The 13,904-nt window shown below is 37.6% G+C and overlaps 1 protein-coding gene across 1 annotated transcript in view; it reads right to left on the reverse strand.

Moving 5' to 3' along the window:
• Window positions 1–13,904, reverse strand: part of NUP160 (nucleoporin 160kDa) — an 86,061-nt gene that overhangs the window by 66,676 nt on the left and 5,481 nt on the right. The window contains exons 3-13 of the mRNA XM_012645106.1: window positions 12,461–12,671; window positions 11,883–12,105; window positions 10,497–10,575; window positions 9,619–9,733; window positions 8,921–9,079; window positions 7,164–7,241; window positions 6,801–6,898; window positions 4,921–5,005; window positions 3,279–3,347; window positions 1,409–1,492; window positions 868–1,046 (exon numbers count right to left, since the gene is read on the reverse strand). Of these exons, the coding sequence (XP_012500560.1) occupies window positions 868–1,046; window positions 1,409–1,492; window positions 3,279–3,347; window positions 4,921–5,005; window positions 6,801–6,898; window positions 7,164–7,241; window positions 8,921–9,079; window positions 9,619–9,733; window positions 10,497–10,575; window positions 11,883–12,105; window positions 12,461–12,671 (1,380 nt within the window). The remainder of the gene's footprint in view (window positions 1–867; window positions 1,047–1,408; window positions 1,493–3,278; window positions 3,348–4,920; window positions 5,006–6,800; window positions 6,899–7,163; window positions 7,242–8,920; window positions 9,080–9,618; window positions 9,734–10,496; window positions 10,576–11,882; window positions 12,106–12,460; window positions 12,672–13,904) is intronic.

Here is a 13,904-nt window from a genome sequence, read left to right on the forward strand (position 1 = left end):
GGAGGCTGAGATAGGAGGATCGCCTGAGCCCAGGAGTTTAAGGTTGCTGTAAGCTAGGCTGATGCCACAGCACTCTAGCTGAGGCAATAGAGCAAGACTCTGTCTCAAAAAAAAGGTATTAAACTAATAGGAACAGATACTATACTTGATCTTAGCTAAAAGGCTGAGAAGCAATTAGTGAATGTTTAAAGGTATAAAATAACTGAGACGTGACTCTTATGAGGAAATACCAGACAAATACAAGTTGAGAGACACTCTATATAAAACACTAAGTGTAGTCTTCAAAAAATGTGAATGTCATGAAAGACAAAGAAAGGCTGATAATAGTTCAAGATTAAGGCAAAGAAACATTAAGGCCGGGCATGGTGGTTCACACCTGTAATCCTAGTACTTTGGGAGGCCGAGATGGGAGGATCCCTTGAGGCCAGGAGTTTGAGATCAGCCTGAGCAAGAGTGAGACCCTGTCGCTACAAAAAATTGGGGGGGAAAAAAAAAAAAAAAAGAAACATGACAACTAAGTGTATGTAAGACTTTGGATTGGATCCTGGGTCAGGAAGAATAATCATGGGCATAATTGGCAAAATCCAAATATAAACTATATGAATATGGGTGAAGGCTATACAGAAATTCTTTGTATTGTTTTTGTAACTCTTACCTTACTTTGAAATTATTTTTACGAAGAGTAAATAAGATGAAATGCAAAAAAATGTAGATAATAATGCAAAAAACTATCTAAATACAACTGAATTAGAATTTCAGGGAAAAAATATAAATACAAAGTCCTAAAAGCTCAGTACAGCATTCACCAGACTAACATTTTGCAAGACCCACTGAACTATCTAGAAAAGTTCTTCTCTATGCTCCAGCTTCCTTACTTTTTTCAGCAGGCACACCATGTTTGTGTGTGGATTCAAGTGTAGGGCAAGAGGATGAGAGAGGGCCTCTTGATATTGAAGACAACAGGCATAGAACTTGCACCAGAATTCCTGCTGTAAGTTTCGAAACTCCTCCTGGGAGAATTCATACTCCGTTACACTTCCTTGAAGCTGGCAAATGGGAAAGAAGTTAAACTCTTGATATCATTCAGGATCTTTCTCCACAAAGAACATAATTGTTCAATATCATTTTACTAAGCTACAAATGAATATTCCTTATGTATTTTTTATTTTTTTCATTTTATTTGCACCTTTTAATTTTATTTTTTATACAAAGTCTAATTCCAGGTTAATCCTTATATATTAAGTGCCATAGACTATACAAATGTGTATCTAATTCTCTAAGTAAAAGGTTTAAACATTTATATTTCCGACTAACAAAGTCAAGTGAACAATTCTAGCAATTCCTCAGTACCAATCTGCCCCATATCAAGATGAAAGAAACTATCATTTTTTCTCTATCCAAATCTCACCTCACTTTCAACAGCTAACGTAACTTCTTTCTTTAGTTCACTCCAGGAAAGATCCAAATTCCTCTCAGTTCCTCGGCAGAAAATCTAAAATTAAAAGAGACATTTTAGGCCAGGAGCAGTGGCTCACGCCTGTAACCCTAGCACTTTGGAAGGCTGAGGCAGGAGGATTGCTTGAGGTCAGCAGTTTGAGACCAGCCTGAACAAAAGCAAAACCCTGTCTCTACAAAAAATAGAAAAATTAGCTGGGTGTGGTGGTATGTGCCCATAGTCTCAGCTGAGAGGCTGAGGTAGGAGGATCGCTTGAGCCCACTCTACCCAGGGCGACAGAGAGAGATTGTCTCAAAAAAAAAAAACCAAAAAAACATTTTAGAAGAGTACTATGTAATACCCAAAACTAAATGAAAAATACTCTGAATTAGACAGCAATGAAGCAATGTACAACTACACAAGAGATTGGGCACACCTGAAATACACATTTACCCCATCGCTGTGCAAATAATTTCTGAAAGAGAAATCACAGCAATTCTGAAATAGTTTCTATAGACCAGAATAAACTAAAATCCATACATCTGAAAGAATTAGAACAGAGTACCTTTAGATCATTACAAAAAGCAAAATAACTGCTGTTGCTCAGCTGGAAAGAAGATGTAGATGATGCCAAACATACAGATCCTGAGATTGGCACAAAGATAAGCTAAAATATCGATGGGGGTAGGTTACTCTAGTGGTAATGATTCTATTAAAGAAATACATTTGATAATTACCTTTATTCAATATCTCAGTGTGCAAGAGATACCATGAGAAATATTATCATATACTTAATTACTGTTAACAAGGAAGAACTGCTGATGAGATGGAGGAAAATACACAGAAAGTCATCATGTCATCCTGAAGTTTTATCAGAGAGAAAACTGAAAGCATACAATAGCCAGATATTTAAGAATGTACCTAGAAGAAAAGTTACGGGTCTGGAAACCACATCATCTGAGAGAAAGTTAAGAAACTGAGTGTTGTTTAGTCTGGAGAAAGACAACATGGAAAGACTCTTTAAATACCTGAATGGTTGCTTTATAGAAGAGAGACATGTTCTATGAAGTTCAAAAAGAAAGGAACGACCAAAAGGATGGAGGTTAAAATTCAAGTCAAAAACCTAAGAACTTTAAAATGGCACAGTTTGGGAATAATAACACACAAGAGCTAGTGAGAAACTTGTCACTGGAGGTAAAGACAATTAAAAGATGAATAAATGTCTATCAGAGAAGTTTCAGAAGGTATTCCTGCTTTGTGTTGGAGGTCAGAGTAGGAGACTGTAAGGTACTTTCGAATTCCTTGAACATAACTGTATTTTAAATCCAGGAATCTAAGTGACAATTTATGGAAGGCTATATAACTTTAAACAATACTTTTGTAAAGCACTGGGCACCTCTTAGACTATGTGACTATAAAGTTAAAATTTTTTTTCTTGAATCTGACCAACTTGGACATTCATTGTACTAACAAAATGGCACAAATAGACTATAATAAAAATTAACCAAAAAACATTTTAAATTTCTTTCAAGTATAGAGATTATATTCAGTGTAGTATGGTATCTTTTTAAAATAGCGTAGGCACTAGTTTCTCTTTTTGCCTCGGGCACGTTTCACTAGTTGTTGGGGAAGCAACCCCCACCCCTGAATCCTCACTAGGAGTCTTATTTAATAGAAAGAACATTTAAAATCAATTACGGTAGTATTTATAAACACACATTTATATAAATGCAGAAATATGTTCACTATTTAATATATACAAACCAAAATAGTAACTATTAATTATACAATATAACAAAATAAGAAATAGTCTTAAATTAACAGCAAATATTTTCTTACTGACCTGTAAAGCTTTACATAAAGCTGCATTTGTGAATCGTCCTGGTGTAAAAAGACTCTGCAAATACATCTCCTAGTAGAACATTAAAACAAAAGTTAATATCATTCTAAACAAGATAAAATTTGGAAAAATTCGAAGGAAGAATTCAACACGTAACATCAAAGTTTGAGTTTCTATTATATAAACACAGACACTGTGCCCTTCTACATTTGAGCAATAACAAGCAGTAATGTAGTTATGTTTTCACCGTGCAATGTCTTTGAGTCAACTAGATGTACTATACTGAAAATGGTGTGCTCCTCATGGAGTGCTTCACTGGGTTCCACTGGAAAACATGTTTTGTCAATGCCAAGCTTAAATTAAGGAAATGGATCTAGTTTATTGGTGATATACATTGGTAAGAGAACAATTAAACTAAGCTTGATTCTATACCATCTATAAAAGTACTCATTTTACGGCTCACACATAAAAAAAAGGACCCAATAATAATAGACATTGTATGTTAACAAAACAAACTGCAATAAGCTCTCCCAAGTGGGAAAATGAAGCAGAGAGAATAAAATGGGAATTCTCATATTGCCTAATTATTTTGACTAAGTCTCAGAAACCATATTTGTCCTTAAGTAGCAAATCTGACTGATCTTCATTCAAGTTTCCTTCCTTCTACTGAGGTTCAGGTGGATGATAAAATGACCAAGACAAAGGAGAAAACCAAAGATTTTAATAATCATCATAAGGTTTTAGCTTTCAAACAAAAGCCAAGTGTCAGTAATTATTATAACTGGAACAATAAATAACCACCATGCATCAACTCTTGGGATTAAAAACTTAGTAACATTTACTTTCAGATATTTGAAGTGGGTTTTCTACTCCTGCAAACAGTCATTGTTTCAGAATCAGAGCCCATAATCTTAATCTCATTTTAACACTAAGGCATCAGCTGAAAGCATTTTTTTCCATTTATCCTGAGGATGTCCCTGGAAAATGTGAAGAATACCTGCTGTGCTCTTTATTTCATTACCTTTTAAAATTATTTTCTTCAAAGCATACACCTCTATCAGAATTTGTCTTATTTCTAGTTTATATGCACGTATCAACATTGTTGATGTAGTGGACACCTAAGCGTTTGTGCCTGCCCAAATTCGTGCTCCCTCATTTTACTAAGAAATCCCCTACCGTTCTTTGGGGAACCATCCCTCCCTTGCCCATACTCAACTGACTTCACCAGTCCCTGCAATAGCAAGGCCCAGGCTGGACATGCATCCCATGCCAGGCCAGTGAGTGTCACATTAAGGACCTGGGATTGAGGTGCTGTTTCTTTCTTCTGGGGTTACTAAGCTCACAGAATGCAAGCTTACTCAGCGGAGGAGGGACTCTTCCCGAAAATAAACCTAACATGGATTAATGCATACTAGAGAGAAGGGAGAAACCAAGCCCTGAAGGCATTATTCCAGCCATTGCTAAAGCCAGGTCATACTGAACTTCTCAGCTACACAAGTCAACGCATTCTCCTTTGGCTTAAGTTAGTTCAGGGTGGGTTTCTGTCACCTGCAGCTGAAAGGATTCTGAGTAATACAACTGGTTCTTCTTAAAATAATGATCAGGATAAATCATCCCCTTTCATAACACTTAAGCGTTTGCTTACTCTGGGGTCTTGATCATCTCTGATGACAATCTCTTCTTCTGGCAGAGGCTGCATAAAAACTGGATTCCACTGCCCTGCAACATTACTACAAGAAAAAAAGTCCGTCAGTTTATACAGAAATGATGCATAAAAATGAAACTTATGCTGTTGGCAGTATCTGGGCTGGGAGGGCCCTGTCACTGAACCCCTGCAACAACTACTCTATTAAAAATGTTTCAAACTCATTCTTAGCAGAGTCTATTTTTTTGAGACAAGAGTCTCACTCTGTCAGCTAGGCTAGAGTGCAGTGGCATCATTATAGCTCACTGCAACCTCAGACTCCTGAGCAGCCTACCACAGGTGTGCGCCACCATGCCCAGCCAATTTTTCTATTTTTAGTAGAGATGGAGTCTCACTTTTGCTCAGGCTGGTATTGAACTCCCAACCTCAAGAGACCCTCCCACCCTGGCCTCCCAGAGTGCTAGAATTACAGGCGTGAGCCACCATGACAGGCTAGAATCTAGTTTTTATAGAAGTATTCTTGCCAAGTTTTAACAAGTACCTTCCTGAAATTAAAAGTCTAAACACAAATCTACAAATAACAGCTAATTTTTATTCTGCATTTAGTATTTAATTTTGCATTTAGTATCTAGAATTGCAATTCTAGATATTACTCACATATGCCTTATGATAAATAATTTTTTTTTTTTTTTTTTTGAGACAGAGTCTCACTCTTTTGCCCGGGCTAGAGTGAGTGCCATGGTGTCAGCCTAGCTCACAGCAACCTCAAACTCCTGGGCTCAAGCAATCCTTCTGCCTCAGCCTCCCGAGTAGCTGGGACTACAGGCATGCGCCACTATGCCTGGCTAATTTTTTCTATATATTTTTAGTTGTCCGATTAATTTCTTTCTATTTTTAGTAGAGATGGGGTCTTGCTCTTGCTCAGGCTGGTTTCGAACTCCTGAGCTCAAACAATCCACCCGCCTCAGCCTCCCAGAGAGCTAGGATTACAGGTGTGAGCTACGGCGCCTGGCCCGCTTCAGTGGTTCTTAAGCAGTGGTCCAGGTTATCCTCTACAGGTGTTTCAGGGATTATACAAGTGTTTGCTTCAAAATTGGTTTTTAAGATGTACTTGTAACTATTTAAAAACTTTAAACTGCCAGGCATGGTGGCACATGCCTATAGTCCCAGCTACTCAGGAGGATGATGGAGGAGGATCAGTTAAGCCCAGAAGTTCAAGGGTACAGTGTGTTAAGACAGCACTTGTGAATAGCCACTACACTCCAGAGCCTGGGCAACATAGCAAGACCTTCTCTCTAAAAAAAAAAAAAAAAAAAAAAAAAAAAAAAAAAACCAAAACAAAACAAAAAAACTAATATACTTTAAATAGATTATCAACAGATTAAATTATGTTATAATTTTATACTCATAAAATACTAGTTTTATATGTTCATTATCTTTTGTAAAAAAGGGCTTTCTGTTTTTAAAAAAATATGAGAAGTACTGTACTTGTCCAATCTATTTCTCATCTCATGATGAGAAAATGGAGAACACAAAGGGGCTGCAGTGAATTTTGGAAGTTGTGGGTATCAGGAATAATCTTTGCTTAGAAGTAAAGAAAACTAGAGTAGGAGTATTTTGGATATGTGTTCTCTCTCCCAAGAAATGTGGTATTTTCTTTATCTTAGTCCAATCCTAAGAATTCTCATTTTGTCTTAAAACCAAAAGGTAAGAAATAATACAAAATGCAAAAGAAATATTTCAGAAGATAATAACGACAGGCAAACCCAGGGTCGAATCCTTCAAATGAAAACCCTTGACTTGGTTGTACATAAAAAGCTCTTCTCTTAGCATGAAACTGCCTGGAGTGTGGTAGGATGACAATGTTAAGTGACCCATACTGCTCAAAGTTGATGTATTTCACAATCGTTTGGTTCTCAGCATCATGCCACAGGGCCCAGATATCCGTGGAGGTTAAGGCAAAATCAATTAGTGTCTCCTAGAAGGAAATGTGAAAAAAAGAGTTAAAACAACAAAGAAAAGGTAGTAATTCATGGTGACTTAAATTTGTATTGGTAGAAGAGGTAAAGGCATAAAAACAAAACATAGTACCACATAAACCTGGTAAAACTCAAATGAAATTTTGTTTCCACACGTCGTGAAATATTCCACTTTAAGACTACAATCCCATTACACCACGGTGAGATTAGCCAACACTTCTTTTTCTTGTACTTGTGTGATATGCAAAGGATGATTCAACCTACCTGAGAAGTGAATAGTGAGGAAATGTGATCTAGACTATAGCGGTTATTCTCAGTGCTCACCAATTGGAAAATGCAGAACTGTTAAAACACAAGTTGATAATTTATTACTTGTAATAATCAACATGTTACTTTTCTAAGCAAGGGCTACTAGCATTTAGAAACCATTTTTTTAAAAACTGTAAAATACACATAATATAAACTTTACCATCCTAAACATTTTTAAGTATAGAGTTTAGGAGTGATAAATATATTCACACTATTGTGCAACCAATCTCCAGAACTCTTTCCATCTTGCATAACTGAAACTCTATACCCATTAAACAACTCCCTGTTCCCTACAGACCCCCAGTCCCTAGCAACCACCAATTTGTTAATACTTTCTGTCTCTATGACTTTAGCTATTCTATGTACTTCATATAAGTGGAATCACATAGTATTTGTCTTTTTTTTTTTTGAGACAGAGTCTCGCTCTGTTGCCTGGGCTAGAGTGCCATGGCGTCAGCCTAGCTCACAGCAATCTCAAATTCCTGGGCTCAAGCGATCCTCCTGCCTCAGCCTCCCAAGTAGCTGGGACTACAGGTGTGTGCCACCACGCCTGGCTAATTTTTTCTGTTTTTAGTTGTCCGGCTAATTTCTTTCTATTTTTAGTAGAGACAGGGTCTCACTCTTGCTAAGGCTGGTCTTGAACACCTCACCTCAAGCGATCCTCCCACCTCAGCCTCCCAGAGTGCTGGGATTACAGGCATGAGCCACCATGCCCGACCAGTATTTGTCATTTTGTGACTGGCTTATTTTGCTTAGCATAATGTCCTTAAGGTTCACTCATGTTATAGCATGTGCCAGAATTTCCTTCCTTTTAAAAACTGAGTAATATTCAACTGCATGCATATACTATATTTTGTTTATCCATTCATCTGTCAACGGACACTTGGGTTGCTTTCACCTTTTGGCTATTGTGAATAATGTTGCTATGTATATGGTTGTACATATATCTCTTCGAGACCCTGCATTCAATTCTTTTGGGTATATAAACAGACGTATGTGTGTGTGTATACCTCACCTCAGGTAGGGTGAGGAGGGTGTCCATTGTATGGGGGTGGCCTGGTGGTATCAGCGCTCAAACAGGGTGAGAAGGGCATCCAGGCAGGGCAGTGACTTAGCATGGGGAATCAGAGCTCCAGCAGAGTGAGGGAGACAAACCCTACCTCACTGGAATGTTATTGGGATCAAATAGATAATATAGGTACAATGTATGAGCCCAAAGTAACCACAGTCCAAGTGTTTGCTATTATGAAAGTATATAAAGAGCCTGGCATAGTGCCAAACACACAATATCCAATACCTGCTTGGCTATATGATTATACTATTATATCCTACTTATCTACATACAACAGCTAGTGTTTGGATGATGATAAAAATCATTTCTAAAAATTAACTTCCCCATAACTACCAAACATCTACATAACTTTCAGTAATTCCATTTGTTCACTCAGACTTCCATATGTACTCTTTCTTATTTAGTTTTGGTTAACTTTTTCTGTCCCGTGTCTTTAAACTATTTCCTTTCATACTGACCCCTCCTTCAAGATCTTCTCATCCACATATTAGCACAAAACCCACCATCACCTCAGAAAACAACTTAACACATGAAGCACCTAGGTTGGTGCGAAGAGCTTAAATATACTCAATTAGTCTCAGCTATTTTCCCACATCAGTACACACAGAACAACTTGACATGTGTCTTACTGGTTCCATACCTGTCCTCGTTTTGGTGCATGCATGTATATCCCTAAGTAGAGTCCCATGGAAGGGGAATAAGCAAGTCGTAATTTGTGTCCAGTTCCAGCAGTGAGCCGAAGGTCTTTATTCACAGGTACATACTCTAGCATGTCAGCTACCATCAGGCACATTTGGTCCTGCCCAAGATAAATGTTAACAGGTGGTATTCAAAGAATATTCAGGCTAGAAAAACATATTTCCTATCTTTTGAGGGGGGGTACATTCATTATATCTATCACTCTATCTAGTTAATCTGCCAAAAGATCTTACAGGTTTTTGTTTTTAAAAAGCTAAGATGAAAAATATCTCTTCAGTCTGATGGATAAAATCAACAGCTCTGTTTTGTTGGTGAGTCTCGAGAAGTATTTTAGCAGCGTGATTTTAAAAACACATTCGTTGCTCTTAAGTGAAGAGTATACTTTGTACTTCAAAGAATTTCAAGTTGAAATTCTTTCAATTTTCCTGTAGGACTCATAATTTTCAAAATAAAAAGACAAGGAGTTAAGAGGGAAATGTATGCAAAATAAAGCTAAGTGAAACTGTCTGAATCTGGTAATAACCCGTAATTTCCAAACCAATTGATTTGATAATCTTTGAGAAACGGCAAGATTGATTTCAATTTTCTCATAATTCGCAATTCTATTTCAAATTATAGTAACTGTAGACAAGCATTTACCTTGTAAGACCACATTCGTAGCTTATGATCCTGACACAGAGCAAAGATAAAGGCATCATGCTCGACACAATGAACAGCAAGACTGAGGGGACGATCTGAAGGCCCTTGATCGCCCCTAAAATCATAAGGTCAAGTTTTAGTTTTACTGTTGCAAATAATCTGATCATTAGAGTTTGCAATTCAAAAGATGTAACATTTTAAGTATACACTCAGCAGAAGGAGCAAGAGCTTAGATGCTGGTATAAGACAACTACATTCCTGTTTGGTTAATAATAAATTGCTATAATAAAATTTAAAAATCTCTATATAACAATGGAACACTATTTCATTTTGTACTGTTTTACTCTAACCATCAAAAACTTTCTACTTCTAATAATTTTACACAAAATTAAATTTGAGTAAGTCAGGGCAGAGCACTGAACTATTGTGAGAACGTAAACAGTAAGCCAGTCTCTGCTGCCACATGATGTCCAGGTGCAAAAGAAATGTACTCTGGGCCAGGCACACTGGCTCAAGTCTGTAATCCTAGGCACTCTGGAAGGCTGGGGCAGGAAGATTGCTTGAGGCCAGGAGTTAGAGACTAGCCTGAGCAAGAGTGAGAAAAAATTAACTGGGCATGGTGGCATGTGCTACTCAGAAGGCTAAGGTAAGAGGATCACTTGAGTCTAGGAGTCTGAGGTTGCAGAGCGAGACTGTCTCAAAAAAAGAGAAATGTACCTGGAGTGGGGTTTTGCTCAGATAGAATAGGATATTACGCTGACTCCTCTCCTTTCCAGTATGTTTGCCTTGGAGTAAGACTGAAAGCACTAAAAGGTACTGATCAGCACAAAAAGATTACATTCTTGGGCCCTTTGATTAACCTGTCAGACACCACTTACCTGATAGCTGTTGGCATCCAGCCTATAAGCAATCTCTGCATTACTGAACTCTGTTTCAGTTCCACCAATGACACCATCCCTGTAACGACACGCAAGGTAACTCCTGATCATACTTGGAGAAACCCAAAGGCAAGAATGATGTAACCACGAACAAAATCTTTGTAACAGATGACGAGTTTCTACACTGTTGTACTAACAAAGTTTTAGGATGCACTTTTCCTACATATATCACACCTAAAATATTTTGAATCATTATTGGATCAATAAAAATAGCATTTTTATACTCCTTATGGAAATTTTTGGCATTTATAGATAGTAACCCTGAGTGGTAATAATCTCTCAGCAGAATCACTTCACTCCTTCCAAAACAATCGTGGGTTCCTTTCATGTGCTAGGCACAGTTCTAGATGCTGGAGTAGTATGCAAAACTGTAACGCTGTATAGCAGTAAACAAAACAAATTAAAAAACTCCTGTCCTCATGTAACTTACATTCCATTGAGGGGAGAAGCAGAAACAGTCAAATTAAGTAGAATGGTAATAAGTGGAGAAAAATAAGACACGAAAGGGGTTTAGAGAATGATCATCGGGGGCAGGGTTATGCAAGGGGTTGTAATTTTGAAAAGGGTGGTCAGGAAAAGCCCCACTGAAGTGATATTGAGTAAAGACCTAAAGGAGTTGAGGGAATGAGCCAAGCTTGTAGCTGGCTATCTCAGGCAAAGGCCCTGAGGTAGGAGGGTGCCTAGCATGTTCAAGGAATTCCAAGAAGGCATGTGGCTGGTAGAGAGAAGGGGGGAGGAAAGAATGAAAAGACGAGGTTTGAGAGGTAGCAGAGGGGCACTCCAAGACAACATAAGGACTCTGGGTTTATTCAAAGAGAGATGAAGAACCCTCAATGCGCAGCTTTGTGCAATGCTGTCTCATGACCCAACTTATATTTTAAATTTATCAGTCTGCCTGAGAAATTTCTGAAGAGGGGTAAGAACAGATCTGAGATATTTAGGAAGCTAATGCAAGAACCCAGACAAGAGATAGTGGTTGCTTGGAACAGGGTATCAAATTTCTTTATTTCAATTATTTTAACTACAATACTCCCACCTGAGGGTAGGCAACTAGTTAACTTATCTCTACCATGAGACTTAAAATAGGTTGTCTTATATTTATCTATTTGTTTTTCCATACTCCAACATGCTTTATAGTCCCTTATCCATTGTATAAAGTCCACCGTACAAAAGCAAAGCACTAGGAACTCATGAGGCAAGCGATACTGAATGACCAATTCAGAGGCAGTATAGAAGCAATACTTGCATTGCATAATAGGGTTTAACTGCTAAAGTCTGTTTAAATGCTTATTTAAAGTTAAATACATGCCCAGTTCCCATGCTTACCAGGTATGTCATAAGGAGGTAGCTTAAGAACAAAGATCCCCCCAGAAGCAGATGGCAGAGCAAACAGAGCCTCCCCATCACTGCTAAGCCAGGCTGCCGACGTGGTGGAATTAGGGGATATTCCGGGTACTGTTGGAATTAATTGATAGTTGCAAGGATCCCTGAAATCAACTTTTCCAATGTCAGTGAATACTGACTGCATCTGATTTTCAGTTACCAACTCCTATGGAGCAGTTAAAAAGAAAAATCTGTTAAATCAAAATAACCTGAATTTTGCCCTCAATTGCTAAAAAAGCTTTTAAAGTAAAAAATTATGAAGCTTAAGAAGAAAGCTGTTCTTTTTAATGAGAACTATTTCTTTTCAACTCACTCTAGACCTTAAGGAAAAAAAAAATCCACTATTTCTTCAACTTCAAATGTGTGTCTAATCATTTAAAATGGTAACTATCAAAGTATGCTTGGTGAGGGATAACAAAAGTCTAAATTTCCTTCAATTCCAAAAGATATTACTCAAGCACTAAATTTGTGACAGCCAGACTATTCTGAGAAATAAAACATACTACACTTAACCAACTTACACTCCTATACATCCGGGAAGGGTGTGGTAAAAGTAACCTGTGCACTGTTAGATTGGTTAATATCAAGATTATCACATGATTCTGAGTCTCAGAGACATAAACACCTCCAGGTAAGATGCTGCAATTTTGGAATTTTAGGCGGACTGCATTATTCAACAGATTTATGTCCAGTGACTCCTCTACCAGCTCCAATGTATCTCCGGAGGTCTTCCTGTTAAAAAAAGAGACATTTGTTTAAAAAGTTTATGCTTTTCTTTCTCATTGATTGTTGCATTGAAATATATAATAGCATTCAAGTGAACTCTCCAAATTTGAAAATTTTGGACAAACAGATTCAGACCACTTTTACATTCTAAATCACATTATGTACATTTATAAAACACGGCATAACAAAATTCAAATCTCATTATGATTCTGATAAATGGAGGCATTTCCAAACTTGATAGGCCATTTATTTAGGACAATATTCAATGCAATTAAACTCTACTATAATAAAAATTAACACTTCACACCCCCATTACTTATAGTGGAACATAGCCTCACACGTACTATAGTGTCAAACAAAATTGACTTTAATAATTGTGGGTATTTCCCTTTTCTATTACTTCTTAGCCTGCAATAGCACAAAACAATAGCAATTTTATGGGTTTTACCCTGATAGTTATTTGTGTGAGGTGCAGTATTTCTTACTAAAGAAATATTTTAAGATGGGCACAATGGCTCACACCTGTAATACCAGCACTTTGGGAGGCCAAAGTGGGAGGATCACTTGAGGCTAGGAATTCAAGACTGGCCTGGGCAACATAGAGAGACCTCCTCTCTACAAAAAATAAAAAAAATTAGCCAGATGTAGTGGCACATGCCTGTAGTCCTAGCTACTCCAGAGGCTGAGAGAGGAGGATTGCTTGAGCCCAGGAATTCAAGGTTATAGTGAGCCATTATACCCCAGCCTGGGTGACAGAGAGAGACCTGGTCTCTTTAAAAAAGAAAGAAAAGAAAGGAAAGAAAGAAAAAAAAATTAAAAATAATTTTGCATGCTGAACACATCAAGGTTAGTTAACTATTACTCCTCAAAAGGTGCTTGCTTACTAATAAATAATAGCAAGCTCTTTAAGTGTAGAGATTCTCTGCCATGTGCACGTGGATATCCACAGATTCAGCAAAGTACCTGGGACAGAGCTGGCATGCAATAAATGCTTTTGGGTAAAATGCATGCAAATTAAAAAAAAAAAAAAGCTTTGACTCAAACTCAGGTTGCAACAGAGGAGACAAAGCATTTTGCCTAAGGACGTTGGGTCTGACTTTAAGATTAAAACTCTTAATCTTCCATCCCTTGTGCCTAGCCTTTACCCATCACAGAGGCTATTATGTTACCTTACTCCAAGGAAGAAATTTCTTACTTTTAAGTATTTGTCACCTTAAAAATCACTGGCATAGGCCGGGC

The sequence above is a fragment of the Propithecus coquereli genome, unplaced genomic scaffold, assembly GCF_000956105.1.
Source record: "Propithecus coquereli isolate 6110/MARCELLA unplaced genomic scaffold, Pcoq_1.0 Scaffold227, whole genome shotgun sequence".
Classification (NCBI taxonomy): domain Eukaryota; kingdom Metazoa; phylum Chordata; class Mammalia; order Primates; family Indriidae; genus Propithecus; species Propithecus coquereli.